The sequence below is a fragment of the Amblyraja radiata genome, chromosome 29 (genome assembly GCF_010909765.2).
Source record: "Amblyraja radiata isolate CabotCenter1 chromosome 29, sAmbRad1.1.pri, whole genome shotgun sequence".
NCBI lineage: Eukaryota > Metazoa > Chordata > Chondrichthyes > Rajiformes > Rajidae > Amblyraja > Amblyraja radiata.
The window spans coordinates 32,760,845-32,785,912 of record NC_045984.1 but is presented as its reverse complement, the minus strand read 5'-3'; the positions used below and the strand labels follow the sequence as shown (position 1 = coordinate 32,785,912).

General features: G+C 46.4%; 1 protein-coding gene across 1 annotated transcript; it reads right to left on the bottom strand.

The window, feature by feature from the left end:
• Nucleotides 1-58: 58 nt before the first annotated feature.
• LOC116989651 (amyloid-beta A4 precursor protein-binding family A member 1-like) lies at nucleotides 59-24,294 on the bottom strand. The gene is made up of 10 exons (XM_033047224.1): nucleotides 22,639-24,294; nucleotides 21,208-21,244; nucleotides 19,650-19,795; nucleotides 17,870-17,956; nucleotides 16,451-16,627; nucleotides 15,943-16,119; nucleotides 14,199-14,411; nucleotides 5,775-5,894; nucleotides 1,741-1,881; nucleotides 59-538 (listed from the first exon to the last, which is right to left on the bottom strand). Exons 1-10 carry the CDS (start codon nucleotides 23,785-23,787, stop codon nucleotides 467-469), a joined length of 2,319 nt encoding a protein of 772 aa, XP_032903115.1. The 5' UTR covers nucleotides 23,788-24,294; the 3' UTR covers nucleotides 59-466.
• Between the last annotated feature and the right edge of the window lie 774 nt (nucleotides 24,295-25,068).

Below are 25,068 nucleotides of genomic sequence, written 5' to 3'. Positions count from 1 at the left end.
CCTTCCATAATCCTCACAACATTATCGGCACAACACACTGGTCCACTGATTAGAAATATCCAGTAGTGATTTTTTTTTTAATTGGTTAAAATTATTAAACTTATGCCCTTGCCATTATTAAAATAAGTCCAATGAGTTTCTTCTTAAATAAAATATCTGAGCAGATGTGATGAGACATCTAGTTTGAGCTGGTGATATGGAGGAGGTTATGTGCAAAATCTTCTTGGTGCGAAACAGTGGCGCGCGCCCTGCATGAGTGGAAGGGCAGCCAAGCCGACACCCAAGGTCAGCTTGCTTCTCCCTCGCACCCTGCTGTGATGTGATGCTGCAGCTCTCAACGCCAGCTGACAGCCAGGTTGGTGCAGGTGGTGAGGCCGTGTTAAATCATCTTCGACACTGGTGTCGCACAAACGAAGCAGGCAGTGTCAACATGGAACCCATAGCTGGCTAGTGGTGAGACTTGTCTTTATAGGTATATAGGCTGCTCTTGGCCGGTTAGTAATCGGTACGTTGCAGCCGGCATCGTCTTTATGTGAATCTGGAAAATAAACCGTTATCACGGTGTAAATATTTCCAAATGTCTCACCTTCTCAGCAACGTAACGTTCAGACAGGCAATAATAAACCATGAAGCAGACAACACACGTTTAAACACATCCACATTAATGCTTCAGAAGGAACTGCAGATGCTGGAAAAATCGAAGGTAGATAAAAATGCTGGAGAAACTCAGCGGGTGAGGCAGCATCTATGGAGCGAAGGAATAGGCGACGTTTCGGGTCGAGGCCCTTGGGTCAGGCAACATCTCTGGAGGAAAAGGATTGGTGACAATTCTGCACGAGTCCCTTCTTCAGGCCTTCTGCTGAAGAAGGGTCTCGACCCAAAACGTCACCAATCCTTTTTCTCCAGAGATGTTGCCTGACCCACTTGTGATGCAGCAGTTTGTGTCTATCTTTGGTATAAACCAGCATCTGCAGTTTTATGTTTCAGCATAAACGATGGGAACGTGTCTGTTTGCCTGTGTTCCACACTGGAATGTACATGCAGTTAACCAGTCAGCCGAGTTTAGAAGTTGGGAGGTCATGTTGCAGTTGTATAAGACATTGGTGAGGCCGCATTTAGAGTATTGTGTTCAGTTCTGGGCACCATGTTATAGGAAATATGTTGTCAAGCTGGAAAGAGTACAGAGAAAATTTACGAGGATGTTGCCAGGACTGAGGGTTTGAGCTATAGGGAGAGGTTGAGTAGGCTGGGTCTATTCCCTGGAGCGCAGGAGGATGAGGGGAGATCTTATAGAGGTGTATAACATCATGACAGGAATAGATCGAGTAAATGCACAGAGTCTCTTGCCCAGAGTAGGGGAATCGAGGACCAGAGGACATGGGTTCAAGGTGAAGGGGAAAAGATTTAATGGGAATCCGAGGGTTAACATTTTCACACAGAGGGTGGTGGGTGTATGGAACGAGCTGCCAGAGAAGGTAGTTGAGGCTGGGACTATCCCATCGTTTAAGAAACAGTTTGACAGGTACATGGATAGGACAGGTTTGGAGGGATATGGGCCAAATGCGGGCAGGTGGGACTAGTGTAGATGGGACATGTTGGCCGGTGTGGGCAAGTTGAGCTGAAGGGCCTGTTTCCACGCTGTATCACTCTATGACTCTATTAGTGAACTGGAAACCTCTCATTAAATAGAGATGAGAAACAAATCTGCAAACAAATACTGGGCATCAATGTTGCACGTACCTCACCAGTGGCGTTTGACAGTCTCTGCACAATCTTTTCATGAGGGATTGCAACAACACTCTGCCCGTTTATTTCAATGATTCTGTGTCCAACTCGAATTCCACCTCGTTCTGCAATGCCACCTCTCATGAGGCTGTAGATCTAGGCAAAATAACATTCAATTCCATCAAAACTGGTTGCTGCTTTTCCATTGGGACAATTTTAGTGATACCTGTACTAATAAACAGTAAAGTAAACTATTTTCTGTATAGTCATTTCTTCTATAGAACATCTTTGATGATGAAATTGCAGAGAATTGTGGACACAGCCCAGACCATCACACAAACCAACCTCCCTTTCATTGACTCCATCTACACCTCACGCTGCCTCGGCAAGGCCAGCAGCATCATCAAGGACCAGTCTCACCCCGGTCACTCCCTCTTCTCCCCTCTCCCATCGGTCAAGAGATACAGAAGTGTGAAAACAAACGCACACCTCCAGATTCAGGGACAGTTTCAGGCAACTGAACCAACCTATCAAAACCTAGAGTGCTGTCCTGACCTTCCAACTACCTCATTGGAGACTCTGGAACTGTCTTTAATCAGACTTCACTGGAATTTATCTGGCTCTCAATGTTATCCCCATTATCATGCATCTTGTACATTGTGATCGGCTTGATTGTTATCATGTATAGTATTTCCGCTGACTGGATAGCACACAACACTAAGCTTTTCACTGTACCTCGCTACACGGGCCAATAAACTAAACTGAACAATGAGAGTCTTTTACATGAAATGTTGATTGGCTGATCAATCAATAACCACAAACATCAGTAGTGATGCGGTGCTGAGGTCATTTTCTGATCATTGCCAAGGATGTAGGTGACGTGCTCACAAGACCACGACTTTTCAGCTGCACGCGTCTCCCCACTGCAGACATGTTAATAGAGTCAGAGTGATACAGTGTGGAAACAGGCCCTTCGGCTAAACTGGCCCACACTGGCCAACAATGTCCCATCTACACTAGTCCCACTTGCCTGCTCTTGGTCCATATCCCTCCAAACCTGTCCTATCCATGTACCTGTCTGTTTCTTAAACGATGGGATAGTCCCAGCCTCAACTACCTCCTCTGGCAACACGTTTCATACACCCACCACCCTTTGTGTGAAAAAGTTACCCTTGGATTCCTATTAAATCTTTTCCCCTTCTCCTTGAACCTATGTCATCTGGTCCTCGATTCCCCCCACTCTGGGCAAGAGACTCTGTGCAAGAGAAAAGATCACCCCTCATTCTCCTGCGCTCCATGGAATAGAGACCCAACCTACATAACCTCTCCCTGTAGCTCATAGAAACATAGAAAATAGGTGCAGGAGTAGGCCATTCGGCCCTTCGAGCCTGCCGGTGCAGGCTCGAAGGGCCGAATGGCCTACTCCTGCACCTATTTTCTATGTTTCTATGAGCTACAGGGAGAGGTTATGTAGGTTGGGTCTCTATTCCATTCGATATGATCATGGCTGATCAACCAACTCAGTATCCCATTCCTGCCTTCTCTCCATACCCCCTGATCCCTTTAGCCACAAGGGCCACATCTAACCCTCTTAAATGTAGCCAATGAACTGGCCTCAACTACCTTCTGTGGCAGAGAATTCCACAGATTCACCACTCTCTGTGTAAAAAATGATTTTCTCATCTCGGTCCTAAAAGACTTCCCCCTTATCCTTAAACTGTGACTCCTAGTTCTGGACATCTGGAGCTCACACCCTCTAGTCCTGGCAACATCCTCGTAAATCTTTTCTGAACCCTTTTAAGCTTGCCAATATCTTTCCTCTAACATGGTGCCCAGAACTGAACATGATATTCTAAATACGGTCGCCAATCGAAGGGCAACATCTATTATTTCTTGATTTTCTCTCAGCTCATACAAGCAACCAGCATAACAAATTCGGAATATTTAAAAAATATATTTTGTTGTACCCAAAACGTTGGAAACATGCAGGTCAGACAGCATTTGCAAAAAGACAAGCAGAGTTAATGTTAATAACAGAGTCAAAGATATTGTCCCAAAATATTTTGATTTTTTAAAATGTTAAACTTCCAGCATGTGCGCTTTTGATTTTCAATGCATTATAAAACAAATCATTTGGGGCTATGTTCAAGATGGAACATTATGTTGTAGATGTCTGAAGAAGGGTCTCCACCCGAAACGTCACACATTCCTTCTCTCCAGGGATGCTGCCTGTCTCGCTGAGTTATTCAGCACTTTGTCTTTTTCTGTATAACCAGCGTCTGCAGTTCCTTGTGCCTCCATTATACAATGCTGTTGGGTTAACTAATACTCCACAGAGATATACATCTTAATTAAACAGTAATCAATAAAGGAGAAGTAACATGTACCTACTTAATTCACTCGAGGGATTCAGATTAACTCCAGATTACTCTTCATGCAGTTAAATTAGAATAGATTTTTAAACCGAAGACCTATTTCAGCACTTTCTGCATCACAGACAATTATTATAAATTGGAGGTAGATAAAAATGCTGGAGAAACTCAGTGGGTGCAGCAGCATCTATGGAGCGAAGGAAATAGGCAACGTTTCGGGCCGAAACCCTTCCGGGTTTCGGCCCGAAACGTTGTCTATTTCCTTCAGGGTTTCGGCCCGAAACGTTGCCTATTTCCTTCAGGGTTTCGGCCCGAAACGTTGCCTATTTCCTTCGCTCCATAGATGCTGCTGCACCCGCTGAGTTTCTCCAGCATTTTTGTCCACCTTCGATTTTCCAGCATCTGCAGTTCCTTCTTAAACACAATATTATAAATTGTTCACAGCAGAATAATCGTCTGAATGACCTTCTCTGCTGTAGATTTATGATTCAATTCTATTAATTGAATACATTTCAGCGAGCGTTACTGCATTTTGCATAGTGGCTGCTTTCATCAACCCATTGATTGCTGCTCCATCAGCAAGTAGAATATTCCCTTTATCATGTTTCTGTGCACTGTTGATGGCTTGATCGCATCACAGTCTAGTTTAGTCAGTTCGGTTTAGTTTATTGTCACGTGTTACGAGGTACAGTGAAAAGCTTTTTGTTGCGTGCAAACCAGTCAGCGAAAAGACAATACATGATTACAATTGAGCCGTCCACAGTGTACAGATACGTAAGGGAATAATGTTTAGTGCAAGGTAAAGCCAGTAAAGTCCGATCAAAGACAGGTAGTAGTTCAGCACTGCTCTCAAGTTGCAGTTCAATTTCCTGATAGCAGCCGGGAAGAAACTGTCCCTGAATCCGGAGGTGTGCGTTTTCACACTCCTGTACCTTTTGCCTGATGGGAGAGGGGAGAAGAGGGAGTGGCCGGGGTGAGACTGGTCCTTGATGATGCTGCTGGCCTTGCCGAGGCTGCGTGAGGTATAAATGGAAACAATAGAAGAGAGGTTTGGTTTGTGTGATGGTCTGGGCTGCGTCCACAATTCACTGCAATTTCATGTAGTCTTTTCCTGGCTGGTTAGCACGCAACATAAAAGATTTCCGCTGTAACTCGGTGCAAGCGACAATAATAAATTAAACAATTCTCAAACTTAAAATTTGACAAAGGTTACTATTTCATATTTATCTATCAAAGATAATAATAAAAATAAAGAAAAGCATCCCTGGAAAGGCAATTTAAAAAAAAATCAGAATTGACTTTATCCTGGTATGGATTTGATGTGGCGATCCCTAACATTAGCTGTTGCTGGAAAATCAGCATTTATATCTGTGTGTGAAGTGAAAATCTTATTCTTATAAAGAAAAAGGGAGGCTCCGGGATAGGAGAAATTCCCATTGGGAGGGTCAGTTAAAATGTCTTTGGTGTCTTAGAAACATAGAACCATAGAAAATAGGAGCAGGAGTAGACCATTTGGCCCATCGAGCCTGCACCGCCATTCAATGTGATCATGGCTGGTCACCCAGAATCAGTACCCCGTTCCTGCTTTCTCCCCATATCCCTTGATTCCGTTAGCCCTAAGGGCTAAATCTAACTTTCTCTTGAAAACAGAAACGATTGATGCCAGTGTTTACTTACAATGCCATCCTGAACACTAAATCCCAGCTGAAGTTTCAGGTCTGGTCGTTTGATGATTGCCGTGGTGACGGGTGGACAGCGCACAATATTGAGCTTCACTTCAGGCTGATATTTCAAGTCCTTAAAAACCAATACAACAACACGTGAGATAGACAGTTCTTTCCATAAGGTTGCTCACGATCTTCAGAAAGACCATGTGTAAAATATCATCTGCAGTGCACTCGGCAGTGGTAGCAATTCCTCGAATGAGCAGAAATTGCAGGCAATAACTGGAACCTAACTGAGGATCACAGTTCACCTGTCAACGATGTGACCCTTTCTTCTATAACAGCTACTTAACATTGATCAGTAACTTATTTTTCCTGAGTACAGGCCCCAGGGTTCCCGATGTCATGAAGTGTTCACAAAGTGGAAATGTAACTAGCTGGCAAAATATTTATACAAAACGAAGGCCAAGCAAGGACAAGTTAAACCAGGGCCTTTAACCCAACCATCCAGATACTGCTGTGAACCAAGTTCACACACGACAAAGGATGCCAACAGGCCTGCAGGAGCCGGCACACCCATCACACCCCTCTGCCAATGCTTCTCCATACACACAGGGTGACACGGTGGCACAGCGGTAGAGTTGCTGCCTCACAGAGACCCGGGTTCCATCCTGACCACGGGTGCTGTCTGCACCGAGTTTGTACGTTCTCCCCGTCACCAGCGCGGGTTTTCTCCGAGTGCTCTGGTTTCCTCCCACACTCCAAAGGCGTGCGGGATTGTAGGTTAATTGGCTTGGTGTAAATGTGAAATTGTCCCCAGTGTGTGTAGGATAGTGTTAATATGTGGGGATCGCTGGTCGGCGCGGGCCTGTGTCCGCGGTGTACCTCTGAACTAAACTAGTCAGAGAACACGGGGAATTTGAGGATTTAGTAGCCATTTTACAAATGCAAGTCTTCGTGGATAGAGTTTTATGTCAGGATGATGTAGAGCTTTGAGGAACATGTTTTGCGAGTTGTGAGTCTGCGGAATTCTCTGCCTCAGATGGCGGTGGAGGCCGGTTCTCGGGATACTTTCCAGAGAGAGCTAGATAGGGCTCTTAAAGATAGCGCAGTCAGGGGATTATGGGGAGAAGGCAGGAACTGGGTACTGATTGGGGATGATCAGCCATGATCACGTTGAATGGCGGTGCTGGCTCGAAGGGCCGAATGGCCTCTCCTGCACCTATTGTCCATTTGGTGGTGATGTCCATGAACCTCGGCACGTGGAGTAATTGTTGGTTTGGGAGCTACAGAAACACTAGCAACACTAGCAACTTGCTGCAGTACTAGCTGTTTCTCCTTTGATTGTGGACCCAGCTCAGTCCAGAGATCTGTGGTTTCGGGCAGGTGCTGTTTGTGCTGCTGATCTTTGGCTTCTCCTGGCCTGTCTGCAGGAAAACAAGTAGAGGTGCTGTCGCCGAGGGAGGACGGACGGAGCCGCGGCTCGAGAGACTCGAGAGACTAACAGAGACTAACAGAGGCAAAGAGGTTTGCCACGCACTGTAGATATAAAACAGAGGCAAAGAGGTTGGCAAAGAGGTTTGCCACGCACTGTAGATATAAAACAGAGGCAAAGAGGTTGGCAAAGAGGTTTGCCACGCATTGTAGATATAAAACAGAGGCAAAGAGGTTTGCCACGCACTGCAAGGGAGCAGTGGACCAGACAGGAAGAGCGGACGGAATTACCACTAGACAGCCAAACCAGTAGGTAATTTACGGCTGGGGTGAGTACTTTCCCATTTATAGGAGGTAGGATTATATAAATAAGGGGTGTATCAATACAGTAGGGGATTCTTAAATAGGACCAGTTAATTATTTATATAAGATGGGCGGTCAGGAGATGTGCCAATACTGCGAGATGTGGGAATTTGTCGACACCATTGATGTAGAAGATCCCTACAGCTGCAGTAAGTGTTTGAGGCTAGAGGAACTCCAGCTCCGCATTGATGAGCTGGAGACCCAACTTCATACGCTGCGGTACATCAGGGAGGGGGAGTATTACCTGGATGTTTTGTGCCAGGGGATGGTCACACCGACCAGTTTAACTAATTCAGTAGGCAGTGAGCAAGGAAAGGAAGGTGTGGCCATAAGCGAGGCAGGTAGGGGGAACCAGGAGGAGATGCGGCAGGAGCCACAGCCCTTGTCCCTGACGAGCATGACCGAGGCTCTTACTCAATGTAAGGACGGGATCAGGGGCTGTGGGAGGGATGAGCAACCTGGCTGCAGCACCGTGGATCAGGGGGCCATTCAAGAGGGGGGAGTTAGAAGAAATGCCGTAGTGATAGGGGATAGTATTATTCGGGGGGTAGATAAGGTTCTCTGCGGCCAGCAGAACATGTCCCGAAGGCTGTGTTGCCTACCCGGTGCTAGGGTTAAGGATATCTCTGCGATGCTGGAGAGAAATTTGCAGTGGGAGGGGGAGGATCCAGTGGTCGTGGTCCATGTGGGGACCAATGACATAGGAAGGACGAGGAAGGAGGATCTGCTGAAGGAGTTTGAGCAGTTAGGGAATAAATTAAAAAGCAGAACCTCGAGGGTACTGATCTCCGGATTGCTACCTGAGCCACGGGCCAAATCGGCGAGGGTACGTAAAATTAAAAAGCTGAATGCGTGGCTCAAAGACTGGTGTGGGAATAATGGGTTTGGTTTCTTGGGCCACTGGCACCAGTACTGGGACAGGGGGGATCTGTTCTGTAAGGACGGACTTCACCTGAACGGTGCTGGGACTGGGGTCCTGGCAAATCATATAACTAGGGCAGTAGAGAGGTCTTTAAACTAAGTAGCGGGGGGGAGGTATCAAGGGGGGTAATAACGGCAGGGGTAGAGGAAATAGAGCAGGGTATCAGTGGGGAAGCGGAAAGTCAAAATGTGACAGGAGACATAATGGGTGAAGATAAAGCTCTAGATGTAAAAGGGGCAAAAACGGAAAGGAAGGGTAGTAAAAATCATCTGAAAGTGCTTTATCTAAATGCACGGAGTATTCGTAATAAGATAAATGAATTAACGGTGCAATTAAGTATATATAGTTATGATATCGTGGCCATTACGGAGACATGGCTGCAAGGGGATCAGGACTGGGAGTTAAATATAGAGGGGTACTCGACAATTAGGAAAGATAGACAGGAAAGAAAGGGAGGAGGGGTGGCCCTTTTAATAAGGGAGGGAATAACGGCAATAGAGAGGAAGGATATTGCGTTGAAGGATCAGGATAGTGAAACAGCTTGGGTACAGATAGAGAATAACAAGGGGAAAAAAACACTAGTGGGTGTAATTTATAGACCTCCAAATAGCTGTGACGCTGTTAGTCAGAACATAAATCTGCAAATAGTTGACGCATGTAAAAAGGGAACTGCTGTAATCATGGGGGACTTCAATTTTCATATTAATTGGGCAAACCAAACTGGGCAGGGTAGACTAGAGGAAGAATTTATAGAATGTATTAGAGACGGGTTCCTAGAACAGTATGTCACAGAACCGACAAGGGGGGAGGCAATCTTGGATCTGGTCCTGTGTAATGAAGCAGGATTAATTAAAAATGTCATAGTTAGGGACTCGTTGGGAACAAGTGACCACAATATGGTCGAATTCCATATTCAAATAGAAGGGGAGCAGGTTGAAACTCAGGCTAGGGTGCTTAGTCTAAATAAGGGGGATTATGAAGGTATGAGGACTGAGCTGATCAAAGTTGACTGGGATAGCAGACTCAAGAATAAGACGGTACATGAGCAGTGGTGTACGTTTAAGGGTCTACTGTATAACCTTCAAGAAAAATTTATTCCTATGAAGAAAAAAAGGGGTAAGGGTAAGAACAGTCAGCCATGGCTCAGTAAAACTATAAAGGATAGTATTCGGCTGAAGGCAATGGCATATAAGGTAGCCAGAGATAGTGGGAGGGTAGAGGATTGGGAAGCATTTAAAGGTCAGCAAAAAATAACTAAGAGATTAATTAAGACGGGGAAAATAGACTATGAAAGGAATTTAGCAAACAACATAAAAACTAATAGTAAGAGTTTTTATAGCTATATAAAAAGAAAAAGGGTGGCTAAGGTGAACGTTGGTCCATTGGAGGGTGAGACTGGAGAGTTGTTGGTGGGGAACATGGAAATGGCAAAGGCATTAAACGAGTATTTTGTATCAGTCTTCACCATAGAAGACACAAAAAATATTCCAACGTTGGATAAACAGGGGGCGGTAGGAATGGAGGAGCTAAATACTATTAAGATCACCAAGGAGGTGGTATTAGGGAAATTAATGAGACTGAAGGAGGATAAATCCCCTGGGCCTGATGGATTACATCCAAGGGTCTTGAGGGAGATAGCGGTGGGGATTGTGGATGCATTGGTGATAATTTTCCAAAACTCCCTGGAGGCAGGAACGGTCCCAGTGGATTGGAAAATGGCCAATGTAACACCTATATTTAAAAAAGGAAGTAAACAGAAAGCGGGTAACTATAGACCGGTTAGTCTAACATCGGTGGTGGGTAAAATGTTAGAGACAATTATTAAAGAAACACTAACGGGGCACTTGGATAAACATGACTTCATCGGACAGAACCAGCATGGTTTTGTGAAGGGGAAGTCCTGTTTAACGAATTTGCTCGAATTCTTTGAGGAAGTAACAACCCGGGTGGATAAAGGGGAACCGGTGGATGTGGTATACTTGGACTTCCAAAAGGCTTTTGACAAGGTGCCACATAAGAGACTATTGCTAAAAATAAAAAATTATGGAATTGGGGGTAATATATTAGCATGGGTAGAGGATTGGCTAACAAATAGGAAGCAGAGAGTGGGGATAAATGGTTCATACTCGGGATGGCAACCGGTAACTAGCGGGGTTCCGCAAGGGTCGGTGCTGGGACCCCAGTTGTTCACAATTTATATAAATGATTTGGAGGAGGGAACCAAGTGTAATATATCAAAATTTGCGGACGATACAAAAATGGGAGGAAAAGTAGGGGATGAGGAGGATAGGAAGAGTCTGCAAAAGGATATAGATAAGCTAGGTGAGTGGGCAACAACTTGGCAGATGAAGTTTAATACTAATAAATGTGAAGTCATTCACTTTGGGAAAAAAAATGATAGGGCAAGTTATTTTCTAAATGAGGAGGAGCTGCGTTGTAATGCAACGCAAAGGGATCTAGGGGTATTAGTACATGAATCACTAAAAGTTAGTATGCAGGTGCAGCAAGCAATCAGGAAGGCCAATGGAGTTTTGGCCTTTATTGCTAGGGGGATTGAGTATAAAAACACGGAGGTCTTGCTGCAGCTGTACACAGTATTAGTGAGACCACATTTGGAATACTGTGTACAGTTCTGGGGTCCATACTTAAGAAAGGATGTACTAGCCCTGGAGGCAGTGCAGCGAAGGTTTACAAGATTAATTCCTGCAATGAGGGGATTGACATATGAGGAAAGGTTAAGTAGGCTGGAACTCTACTCTTTGGAGTTTAGAAGAATGAGAGGCGATCTCATTGAAACATATAAGATCGTGAGGGGCCTTGATCGGGTGGATGCACCGAGGATGTTCCCAATGATCGGGGAAACTAGAACTAGGGGACATAGTTGCAGAATAAGGGGGGGCTCTTTTAAAACTGAGATGAGGAAGAACTTCTTCACCCAGAGGGTGGTTAATTTATGGAATTCACTGCCCCAGGGAGCAGTGGAAGCAGAAACTTTAAATATATTTAAGACTAAAATAGATGGTTTTTTAGCTGCCAAGGGGATAAGGGGCTACGGGGAGAGGGCAGGGATATGGACCTAGGTATGGTTAGTATAGTAAGACCTGAGTGATCTCCTGGACAAGTGTCGATCGCCTAGATTGGGGTCGGAGAGGAATTTCCCGGATTTTTTCCCGAATTGGACCTGGGTTTTTATCCGGTTTTTTGCCTCCCCCAGGAGATCACGAGGTTTTTGGGGTGGAGAGGGGTGATAGCGGTATAAAGGGGAGGGTAGTGTCTTGTGTTCTGTGTCTTGTGTCTACTGTTTGTGGGTAAGTGTGTCTGTTTAGTGTTCAGCCATGAGCGAATGGCGGTGCGGGCTCGACGGACCTGGTGGTCTACTCTCGCACCTACTTTCTATGTTTCTATGTTTCTATGTAATGCGGATGTTATCACTGCAATAAATGTTTAATATGATGAATGTGGCACCAATACATTAGGCTGCTTTATCCCGGATGGTGACAAAAGGGCCTGTCCCACTCACGGGATTTTTTTCGGCGACTTGCCGGCACCCGTCATAGTTGCAGCAGGTGGGGGAAAATTTTCAACGGGTTGAAAATCCAGCGGCGACCAGAAAAAGGTACGACTCTTTGGGCGACTACTCACGTCCATACAGGCATCGGTGCTGGGGAAACAGATGCTGGGGAAACTCAGCGGGTGAGGCAGCATCTGTGGAGCGAAGGAATAGGCGATGTTTCGGGTCAAGACCTTCTTCAGACTGATGTCGGGGGGGGGCGGCTTTTCCAGCCTCTCTTCCCCCGACATCAGTCTGAAGAAGGGTCTTGACCCGAAACGTCGCCTATTCCTTCGCTCCACAGATGCTGCCTCACCCGCTGAGTTTCCCCAGCATTTGTATCTACCTCCCACAGTAATGAGGCTCCTTATGAAAATGAATCCTCTACATGTATCTCGTCACCTTATTCAATGTCACTCGCATGTAAAGAGCCTGAGGAAACCGCAGTGGATGCAGTGGTTTACTGGGAATAATCAATCTGATGCAACACCCCACACTTACACTGACAAACAGTTCCAGTCTTAAACTTACACTTCTTGTAAAATCACATTGATGGAAAAGCAAACGTCCTGCCCAATTTCTGCTGCTGCCCCATTCACTCTTCTCCCCCGCAGAGTGCATTGCTTAGGTCAAGACGTTCACACAAACTTGCCCGATTCATCTCCGGTTATTCAAACAAAGAGAGCACCAGACAAGCCCAATCCTCTCTTTGCCCAGTCACCATGGATCAGGAATGTGCTAAATAGGCCACAACATGCAGATTCAGAGCAGGGAACTCGATACACTGTACATAACTAGTCAAGGGGCATAAAAACCTTCCACCCACATCATATTTTTATTACAAATGTCGGTCAGTTGTTTCATTGGTTGATAGCAGATCAATAAAATTGGGGGGTGGGAGATTGCAACCTTCACGTGGTCCGCCCTGTTATAACGAATGCAATCAACCTGGCGTGCACAATCAAATAAGATCAAATGGTACAAGTTGTCCTACAACTTTAGGCTGTGCACGCCATACGCAAGAAGAAGACGACTAAAATTGGAATTGGTAACCTCTTTAGTTCTCTGTAATTGTGTCATTATTCCTCTCAATTTCACCTCTATTAAGGGGGGGATTATGGATAAGGGGAGGATTCTGCTGGCTGGTCAGCACACAACAAAAAGCTTTTCACTGTACCTCGGTACACGTGGCAATAAACTAAACTGACAAAACGAACAAACTGATTAACAGCAGCCAATTAACAGACGGACATATCGGTGGGAGGTGACAGGAAACTAAAATTCCTGGTGGAAATGTACACAGTTGTGGGGAGAACATGTAAACGCCACAGGAACAGCAGCCCAGGCCAGGATCAACTCCATCACTGGCTCTATGAGGAATCGGTATATGAAAAATGTCAGAGGCTGCTGTGCGATGTATTAGTGCACTGAATCTGAAATCTCCTTGGTAAAGTTAGATATTTAACTTGGTAAAGTTAGATACTTAAGCTGAAGTAGATGCCTGAAGTACATCGGCGAGACCAAGTGTAGGCTTGGCGATCGTTTCGCTGAACACCTCCAATCAGTCCGTCTCAACCTACCTGATCTCCTGGTGGCCCAGCGCTTCAACTCCCTCTCCCATTCCCAATCTGACCTCTCTGTCCTGGGCCTCCTCCATTGTCAGTGAGGCCCAGCGCAAATTGGAGGAACAGCACCTCATATTTTGCTTGGGTAGTTTACACCTCAGCGGTATGAACATTGACTTCTCTAACTTCAGATAGCCCTTGCTTTCCCTCTCTCCATCCCCTTCCCAGTTCTCCCACTCGTCTTACTGTCTCCACCTACATTCTATCTCTTCCCCGCCCACTCCCCTGACATCAGTCTGAAGAAGGGTCTCGACCCGAAACATCGCCCATTCCTTCTCCCCAGAGATGTTGCCTGACCCGCTGAGTTACTCTAGCACTTTGTGTCCATCTGCGAGTTTCCTACTTGGTGTGACTCATCTATACTAGATAAGAAATCTACTAACTAACATCCAGATACACTGGTGAATGTCCACACGATATACAATATAAAGAACTAACCACATGAAGTTTTTGTTTACAGTACATGAAACCATTTAATGGATTAACATAAAACAAAAGCCATCGCAATGCACAAGAATGGCAGCGCGTGCTGGGATTCAGTACCTTGATTATGCCCTGGCAGGTAGCAAGGGGCAGGCCAACTAAGCTGGTGCCGTTCACAGAGATGATCTGATCCCCGATGTTCAGCTCTCCCGACCGCTCTGCCGGCCCGCCGTGCATGAGGTTGGCTACCACCACAGTGGGGAGGAGGGAGCCCCAGCCCGACTCCACAATCACAAGGCCAAGGATCTCACCTTTCCCCTTATCAATACGGACCTGTGCACACAACAGCAGTGTATCAGTTGCTTGATTAGTACGGGTGTCAGAGGCTATGGGGAGAAGGCAGGAGAATGGGGTTAGGAGGGAGAGATAGATCGGCCATGAATGAATGACAGAGTAGACGATGGGCTGAATGGCCTAATTCTGCTCCGATCCCTTATAACCTTAAGACGATACTCTGTGAAAAGACACTAAATTATGTAACGTTATGGATTATAACAAAATAAAGGCTAAAGGAGTAGACAAAGTGTTTAAGAAGGAACTGCAGATGCGGGAAAATCGTAGGTAGACAAAAGTGCTGGAGAAACTCAGCGGGTGCAGCACATCTATGGAGCGAAGGAAATAGGCAACGTTTCGGCCCGAAACGTTGCCTATTTCCTTCAAGGTTTTCGGCCCGAAACGTTGCCTATTCGCTCCATAGATGCTGCTGCACCCACTGAGTTTCTCCAGCACTTTTGTCTACCTCCGATTTTCCAGCATCTGCAGTTCGTTCTTAAAGGCTAAAGGAAATAACTGATCCTAATTTCCCCCAGCAGTCTCTACCCTGCCTGTTCTATCAGTTTCCCTCAACCTCTCACAGATAGAGGCTGTGGCAATCCCTAAAGTACTGCAGCCCTCAAGCAGTATCGCTTACCTTCACTTCCATCCTTCGCTCTGACATCTTTTACTGCTTTTCTCTCTCCAAGATCTCCTTATTCATTTTTAAATCCCCACATCTATGAGCTGATGGCAAAAGTAGGATGAACCCTGACAACTAGGGCAGCACGGTGGCGCAGTGATAGAGTTGCTGCCTTAAGGGCCTGTCCCACTTACGCGATTTTGTTCGGCGACTTGCCGGCACCCGTCACAGTCGCAGCAGGTGGCCGAAAATTTTCAACATGTTGAAAATCCAGTGGCGACCAGAAAAAGGTAGGACTCCTTGGGCGACTACTCGTGACCATACAGCGTCACCCCCGCAGGAACGAGCCTCGGTAGGCCCGACACGCCCCACAGGCCTTCCAGGGGACTACGGAGCAGCCGGGTGGCGAGGCCTGTCTGGGCCGAAGGAGCCTCAGCGGCGATGGGAGCCTCGGCAGCAACAGGAGCCTCGGTGGCGGTGGGGCCTCGCGGTCGATGAGCGTGAGGGGGGAGGGGAAGACAATGGGGACCCGACATGGGGGGGCCGCCGTGAGGGATGATGGGAGAGCAAAGGGAGGCCCGGTGTGGGGGAGGGGGGGGGCTACTCTGGTTTAGAATCCTCTGCCCAGGGGATAAGTCTGTGTTTCTGTGTTTGTTCATGTGTTCCTGTGAAGGTGCTGTGCACACGGCAGACAGACAACAGTCGCTTGTCTTTTTCTTGTGTACCTGGTCTTACTCTTTGTGTACCTTGGTGTGTGTGGTGACTGTCGGCAGACCAATTTCCCTCCGAGGATGAATAAAGTTTTATCGTATGTCTCCTTACTCTGCCAGTCATTTCTGCATCCTTCATTCATCACTTTCGACTTGTAACTTGTAAATCACGCTCGAGGTTGTCACCACAGACACTCACCTCTTTCGAGTTCTCAGATTTGGAAAAGTGTACAAGGTCCCCGTTGTAGAACTCGGTGTCGAGTAAATCATTGTACTCTGTGGGACTCAGGTCCGCAGGGTTGATACCATTGGCGTTCAAAAACTGCTGGTATGCCACAGTGAACGCTTGGCCTATGGCCTGTGCGATGAGAGATGCCTGCAAGCAAGGGCAATATTGAAGGGGAAAAACAAATCAATGGATTGTATTGATAATTGAATCACACACCATGGTTTTTTTTTATACATTCTCATGGTACAGTGGAGCAGTGATGAACTCTTAACAATACCCTACAAATACAGATTTCAAACAATTAACAAACAACCAGAGAAAAATCACATCACTACGGCAAAAAACATCACCAGTGAACAGGCCCATCAATTAGCCATTGTTAAGTCAACACGAGCAGACATTCTATAAGCACAGACAGAAATCCCAATCGTCCAGAGGTTACTGTTTGAAAACTTAAACTAATGAACAAGGGACTCACGTCTTCAGACTCAAAGACATGGCAGATCATCTTGTACTCTCGTTTCCCTGCTGCAGAGCTCCCTGTCTCTTGGTCGGGAGGTTTCCGTGGCAGTCGCCGCCGAGCCATGAACACTATTGTTGTGTCAATGTCTGCAATGTATGAGATGGTCTGGAGAGGGTGGTCCATCAGAGCTTCCTAGAGCACGAGGCAATTGAATGTTAAACCCCACTCACTTTATTACAAGCGTTAAATTGTCAAAATGGCCTTGTGTTAAAACTTGACACGATGTTACTCCGATAAGTGATGGTAAGAAGCTAAGCAATGGCTTAAGGCATACATACGTACACACTGACATGTCTGTAAGCTGTGAATCTCATCCTCACACATTTCTGAGCACTTTACAGCCAATAATTTGTCTGACATTTGAGCATCATCAAGTACCTGCAAGTACCAACATACTCCAGGGGGGCATTGTAATAGCACAGCAACCCCCTTCTCTCCAGAGATGCTGCCTGTCCCGCTGAGTTACTCCAGCATTTTGTGTCTATAATTGCACAGCAGCTCAATCTGCCACTGGGGTTTGAATGAGTCAGGCAACGTGACTCCTCATACCCGTGCCACATGGACCGTGACGTTAATCTACAACATAACCATCGACTGCCTTTCCAGACCCGTGGTAGCAACTGGAAAACCTTGTGTACAATGTAACACGGCACAAATCTTGATGCCATTGGCACTACTCTTGTCAGAGAACTGGTAGTTGGAATGAATAACTCAAGCTTACACATTACCACAAGATTGTGTGAATGTTGTTCATTTGGAGATAAAGTCTTTTGATTGAGGTATTAAACTGAGGTCCCATAAGCTTTCTCAGTGAGTCTATTTTAGTAAAGTGGAGGGAGTTAATGCTCTGACCAATATTTATGTGTCAATACCGATTAAGTGGCCAGTATTTTGTCAGTTTACGAACCATTGTTACAAATAAATTAACTTGAAACATTTAAGTTGGTGAGTGATACAAGTGATTCAACCTAGATCATTCATTAATGATATTAACCTGTTCAGTGCCACCCCTGAGTATACGCGGGTCATGGCCATTAGTAAAAAAAATCTCGGCAGGGAACAGGTTAAATAACTAATGTGTAGAAAGGAGCTGCAGATGCTGGTTTATACCAAAGATAGACACAAAATGCCAGAGTAACTCAGCGGGACAGGTAGTGTCTCTGGGTAGAAGGAATGGGTGACGTTTCAGGTCGAGACCCTTCTTTAGGTAACTTATAACTTTAATAACTCATAATAAATAATAAATACATAATAACTTTAAACTGTTTTCAATAGATTTTTTCTCCATAGTTTGAGCACCAAACAATGGAGGGGGAAAAAGTATTTTGTGTGGAAAAGTTCAGATTGATTCTCAACGTTCAGCTGCCCTATTACCTGTGTTTCTGCGTTCAACACTTTAATGCGTTGTGTCGATATGAACAGATCGACTCCAGTCATTGGTTGCGACTCTCCTTCTGGGGCCTAATAAACGGAATCACAAACGAGTCACTAAACCTGCATTTCCAACGACACAGACCCACACCTCCCATCTTCCAAAAGCAGCTGCTGACCCACTGGAGTCCACACAGGCCACACGCTCTGCAGTATTTCATTCTTCCAGCCATCCAAGCACAAAGCCACATAACAAGTATATATAATAAATATAATCAAATATAAACTAACTTCAGCTCTTTTATCCCCCAGTCTTGACGGAGAATACTCACAACCCAACCGTGACTTCACAAAGGGGTTTTAGAAACGGAAGAAATGATGTGAAGATTGTTTGGGTTTAGGTGACACTTGGGTTAAAGTTTGTGTTTAGAAGGATGAGAGGCAGACCTCATTGAAATTTATCGAATAATGAAAGGCCTCGGATAGAGTGGATGTACAGAGGATGTTTCCACTAGTGGGAGTCCAGGACCAGAGGTCACAGCTTTAGAATTAAAGGATGTTCCTTTAGAAGGTAGATGAGGAGAAATGTCTTTAATCAGAGGGTGGTGAATCTGTGGAATTCATTGCCACAGGCGGCTGTGGAGGCCATTTAGTTTAGTTTATTAATATCGCGTGTACCGAGGTACAATGAAAAGCTTTTGTTTGTGTGCTATCCAATAGACAATCGGTGCAGGAGTAGGCCATTCGGCCCTTCGAGCCAACACCGCCATTCAATATGATCATGGCTGATCATCCACATTCAGTACCTTCGCCCCATATCCCCTGATTCCGCTATCTTTAAGTATTAAAGGCCAGTCAAAAAGACTGTACACGATCACAACCATAGCCCACTCCTGCTTGCATTCTGCAGGCTGTTACATGAGACTGGATATCAGACATTGATGGCAATACAAGTCACGGCTGCGGGAGGCAGTGCAGTGCCTCGACGGGGGAGTGGGCCGCTGGAGGCTCTGCAGCAGCCTGGAGCTTGGCTGGACCGGGCGCCGCTCCAAGAGGCCGAGCGCGTGGCCTGGATGCGGCCTGCAGCGGTGGAAGACACCGACGGCTACGCTTGGGCAGACCGACCCTGCAACACTGCCAGGACAACAGGCCTTCAGGCTCCGATTCAGCTCCCTGCACTTACAGCTGCGACTTGAAAATGGCACCAAACTGCCCACTCAGTACGCAGTCTCAGTGTACGATACACTTGACCTGTAACTCAGTTGCTTATCTAAGATGTATCGGAGTGTTTATGTGTCGTGACACTTGTATTGAATTGGAAACAAACCTGAATTTCACTGTATGTGTAAGAAAGAACTGCAGATGCTGGTAAAATCGTAGGTAGACACAAAATGTTGGAGGAACTCAGTGGGTGAGGAAGCATCTCTGGAGAGAAGGAATGGACGACGTTTCGGGTCGAGACCCAAAGGGTCTCGACCCGAAACGTCGCCCATTCCTTCTCTCCAGAGATGCTGCCTCAGAGGGTCTCCACCCAAAACGTCGCCCATTCCTTCTCTCCAGAGATGCTGCCTCACCCCTGAGTTACTCCAGCATTTTGTGTCTGCCTTTGAATTTCACTGTACCGCGGTACACATGACAAATAAATTACCATTGAGGTAGCAAACGTCCTTAGCCCATCAGTCAATATTACACTCAGGCCCATCAATATCACAGATTGGCACATCACTAGTTTTTGACAATATTCCCACCCAAAGAATTGTATGCATTAATTTTGATGCTTCACCTTTATTCTCCCCACTGCTTCCTGCGCTTGTGACATTCGCACATTGGTCGATGGGTTTTTGTCGGAGAATAGCTGGGTTGATCCAAGGTAACTGGCAGCAAATATGATTCCATCCAGCAGATCCTCGGACTCGCACGGCCCCATCACTACATACAGACAGAAACAGACAAAAGTGCGACAATGAGTCCAGCGATAAAATCACCTTCATCCATCCCATCACCGGGCGTTCCGAAGGCACTCAGCATAAGAATCGATGGGTAATTTCCAGGATATTCTTCCCGCGAATGCCCAGAGAACTACCCTAGTCCTTGCTACCCTATTTTGTCTCTTGTAAGCAATAAGCAGTGACAACAATCCTGGCATTTGCACGTTTCCCCAAACACCACGTATTCAAGAGAGAGTTGGATATAGCACTTAGGGCTAATGGAATCAAGGAATCGATGATCTATTTACCCCCATTTCCTTGATGTCCATTCAAAGTAAGAATAAGGGGTCGGCCATTTAGGACTGAGATGAGGAAAAACGTTTCCACCCAGAGAGTTGTGAATCTGTGGAATTCTCTGCCACAGAAGGCAGTGGAGGCCAATTCACTGGATGTTTTCAAGAGAGAGTTAGATTTAGTCTTAGGACTAACGGAATCAAGGGATATGGGGTGAAAGTAGGAACGGGGTACTGATTTTGGATGATCAACCATGATCGTATTGTCCGGCGGTGCTGGATCGAAGGGCCGAATGGCCTACTCCTACACCTATTTGCTATGTTTATCCTTCTATGTTTAGCATCATCATCACCACCGTTCCATCACCACCATCCTCCATCCCTACACAATCCCAAACACAATCACCCCCAGCACTTTCTAACGCAGAGAATATTAAACTTATTTACTAGCTCCAACAGCAACCAATACATAGCAATAAATTTATCACGGGCAAAGGAGATTTGGATGGCCCAATTTTACAGGAGGCATCGCATGTAGAATTGCGTGTCAATTCAAACTGCATGCACAGAGCAAACTGAATACTAAACATGCGAGTTTACTGTCTGCATCTAAATAACATTGGTCGAGGTGTGTAATACGGCATAGTCTGTCTGGTCATTGGACCTCACAGTCTGAAAATTAGCTGCTGTGTTTCCAACTTTACTAAAGTGACTACACTTCAAAAATAAAGGACTTCACTGGTTCGACCTCAAGAGGTGAAAGAAGCAGCACCTCATATTTCGCTTGGGTAGTTTACACCAAGTTTACACCCCAGCAGTATGAACATTGACTTCTCCAATTTCAAGTAGTCCTTGCTTTCACCTTCCTTCCCCTCCCCTTCCCAGTTAGCCCACTGTCTCCACCTCTTCCTTTCTTCTTCCCGCCCCCCCACCCCCACATCAGTCTGAAGAAGGGTCTCGAACCGAATCGTCGCCTATTTCCTTTGCTCCACAGATGCTGCCTCACCCGCTGAGTTTCTCCAGCATTTTTGTCTACCTTCGATTTTTCCAGCATCTGTAGTTCCTTCTTAAACAGTATGTTAGGCACATACTTAAACATACCCAAGTGAGGCCAACATACCTTCCTTAAATGCAGGGAAAGAAAATGTCTTCTTCGTCTGAAATAAAATGAAAACTATTACGATACGTTAAAACATTATTCATCCCTGGAGGGAAATGGTCTGCCGAACATCACAACACACAAGGTACACACAACTTGAAAGGATAAGCGACTCTTGGCTAGCTGCCGTGTGCACAGCGCCTACACCGGAACAAACAAATGCAGGTTTATCCCCCGGACAGAGGATTCTAAAACTGAAGTCCCCCTAATCATTCAGGTCAGCTTTTATCAATCTCGACCCGAAACGTCGCCCATTCCTTCTCTCCAGAGATGCTGCCTCACCCACTGAGTTACTCCAGCGTTTTGTGTCTACCTTGTCAATAAACTGATGGACCAGTAACTGAAGTCTATCAGATTATCACATTGGACTTCGCCCACACAGCACAGCAAAAATGCATGTTTGAAATATTTGAATGAGGTTGTGGGATAATTTATTTATGATTTGATAATGAACTCATTTCTCTTCACCATGAATCATATACCTGGCCTGTAACTTTGCTAAGGCGACTAAAGTTCTGGCTTTGTTAGTGCAAGTTAAAGAACACCTACAATTCTCCACAAACTGGATACTAGACGACTGTACAAACCAATTAAAATGGTACACTATATAACATGTAAATAGATCGGGCAGGCGGGTGAAGGGTCTCGACCCGAAACGTCACCTATTCCTTCGCTCCATAGATGCTGCCTCACCTGCTGAGCTTCTCCAACATTTTTTGTCTACCTTCGATATTTCCAGCATCTGCAGGACTTTCTTAAACATATATGATGTGAATGGAACAGCGATTAAGAATCTCTTTGTTTTGTATTACTTCAACAAAAAAGCAATTAATCAAGAAACGACGCCTGGTAAATTCATTGTTTAAGAAGGAACTGCAGATGCTGGAAAATCGAAGGTAGACTTTTCGAAGGTAGAAGGTAGAAGGTAATCGATTTCCCAGCATCTGCAGTTCCTTCTTAAACACTTTGTCTACTCCACTGCGAAATCGTTGCCTATTTCCTTCGCTCCGCAGATGCTGCTGCACCCGCTGAGTTTCTCCAGCACTTTTGCCTACCTGGTAAATTAATCTTTGCTGTCTTATGTGTGTCGCGAGTGCGTCAGGCTATGCCTCCGAATCATCTCCAATAATGAATGACTATCGAAGGTGGTTGAGAACGTTGTAAAAACTGCCGTTATAATGTAACCCACAAGATGGAACCACTCCCTCACCACTCTACTGCTAAATCCACATCCCAAAACACACAAGGAACATCATGAGTAAATCTGCCAATTTAGTATCATAGTGGAAAGATTTGCACTATACACTGAACCTCCTGCAACAGATTTCACATCAGCCTCAGTTGTAAGACTTGCAATTTACATTTTATAATTTCAAAAGTTTTCTTTCTTACCTCTCGATTTTGCTCGCGGACAGCGTCTTTTTTATGACAAGCACCTTGACTCGATACATCCACGTGCTCAGGGTCGTCCTCAGGCAGAAAGGTTTTGCTAATACACTCAACCTCCTCTTTCAGTTCCTTCACTGCCAGAGACAAGGCTTCTCCTTCTTTCTTCCAGTCTTCCTTCAGCAACATCTGCTTAAATAAGAGCTTGCCAACTAGAGAAAAATCCTCCATCGCCACATCATCGTCTGCAAATAAATCAGGAGACGGCTGGTCAAGGCGCAGAGCTTCAGTGGCCACCTTAACTTGGCCAAAGTCATTTACAGATGAATCTTCTGGCCATTCTTGGGCAATTGTTTGTTTTCTTTCAGTTTCTGCTGGTGTGAGTTGATCCTGAACATTGGACTCTGCATGGCCATTAAAACCAGAAATGCTTCCTGGACATCTATCTTCAGTCAGTTCGTTCAGATCTTCCATTACATTTACATTAAAACTCCTCAGTTTTTCACCGGGCCACTCTGAATGTTCATGCCTGATGTCAGTTAAAATATCTTGATGGTTAATGACAGCAAACTGTTGCCCGTCACCATCGAGAGTTAATGAATCCACCCCTTCATCCGCTGGTGATCTGAGAGACAGCTTGCCTTTGTTCTCCAAAATCACTGCACTTTGCTCAAGTTGACGCAGTTGAGCAGAAAGTAGTTGAATCTGGCAGTGGTCATCGTCTTCCTCAACGTCTGATGTCTCCTCCACATTGTCAGTTCCTGAACTGAAGTTTTTTGCATCATCTGCAATCCAATTGTTATCAGAATCAGCATTTAAGTTGGACAAGTGCACAGCACCAACCGCAACCTTGACTTCTTCTGTAGTTGTGTTTTTCAAGTCCACGCTTGTCTGTTCACCGTTAGCATCTTCATTTACGATAAGCGCACAGGCCTCGTCACCGTAAACATCTTCAGCCAGATTCCCTCCAAAAGCATCGTTGGTGTCGGGGAGGTTTTCCAGCGAGCTAACATCATCACCAACCTCAGTCACAATATTCTCCACACTTACTTGATCATTTTCCAATCCTTGTTCATTCATCTCAACCCCATGTACACACTGCATTAAACTGACCGCCTCGCTGTCAGGAGCCGTGAGGTCTTCCAGTCTGCTCATTCTAATCTCCCCTTACCTTTATTTATAATACAAACATGACATGAAGGTGTGGGAGGGAATAACTAATAAAAATCCACGCTACATAAAGATTCAAACATGCCACTGACAGCGACACCCGCTCATGGAGCCCATGGGGGCTGACCCGCGGCCTGAGGGCGGCTGCAGAGCCTTGTAGCTAGCGGCCTGTGGTGAATGAAGAGTGCCCGCTGTCCAGCGCTTAGTGTAAAGGCCCTGTAGACAAAGGCCGGCCAGCCTGGGCCTGGCGGTGAGGCGGCGCCGGGGGAGGGGGGCTCAGACCGGGCCGCTGCCGCTACCGGAGCCCATGGCCGGGCTGCAGCCGCCGCTAGAGCCGGGGATCGCGGACACCCGGTGCCCGTCGCTCCGGACAGCGGACAGACAGACAGAGACTCTCCTCTTCCTCCTCCTCACACTCGGCCGCTGGCGGCTCGGGGATGTCCGTCAGAGCGACCAGGCCGCAGGCGCAGGCTCAGCCCCGCCCCCCCGCGCAACGCGATGACGTCAACACCCTTACACGTCAGCGCGTTCCCTCAGCCCCGCCCTCCCCACGCACATACGTCAGCGCGTACCCTCAGCCCCGCCCTCCCCACGCACATACGTCAGCGCGTACCCTCAGCACCGCCCTCCCCACGCACAGACGTCAGCGCGTACCCTCAGCCCCGCCCTCCCCACGCACATACGTCAACGCGTACCAAGCCCCAGCCGCCCAAATAACGCGATGACGCATAGACACCCACATACGACAGCGCGTCCGTTCTGCCCCGCCCCCCCCGTGGAACGCGATGACGCATTGATACCCACACACATCAGCGCGTTCCCTCAGCCCCTCTCCTCTCCATGCACATACGTCAACGCGTCACTTCTGTCCCGCCCCCCGCGCAACGTGATGACGAGGGGAACCGCCTCCATCACCCAGCGCCCTGCTCTCGGACGCCTGCAGTTCCTGCCTCTGACAGCAGGGGGAGGGATTGTTCCACAGACGATGCTCAGTGAATGCTGGACACACAAGATGCTGGGAATGTCCACATCTTGGGCAGCATCAGAGCAAACAAGGAAAAGTTGAAGATCAGTTGTCCGAACAGGGAAAGAAGTTGCACAGAATTTTAAGTTGCACAGAAACATAGAAAACAGGTGCAGGAGTAGGCCATTCGGCCCTTCGAGCCAGTGTACATCCTAAAGATTCTGTTTACCATTCAATATGATCATGGCTGAACATCCCCAATCAATACCCCGTTCCTGCTATCTCCCCATATCCCTTGATTC

Excerpts from the sequence above, each read along its gene's own strand:
- LOC116989651 (XM_033047224.1), bottom strand. The coding sequence starts at position 23,787 with ATGAGCAGACTGGAAGACCTCACGGCTCCTGACAGCGAGGCGGTCAGT. Across the intron at positions 19,796-21,207 it reads TTTCCCTGCATTTAAGGAAG|TGATGGGGCCGTGCGAGTCC; the intron begins GTATGTTGGCCT and ends GTCTGTATGTAG. Across the intron at positions 5,895-14,198 it reads CCTGCCAGGGCATAATCAAG|GACTTGAAATATCAGCCTGA; the intron begins GTACTGAATCCC and ends TTGGTTTTTAAG.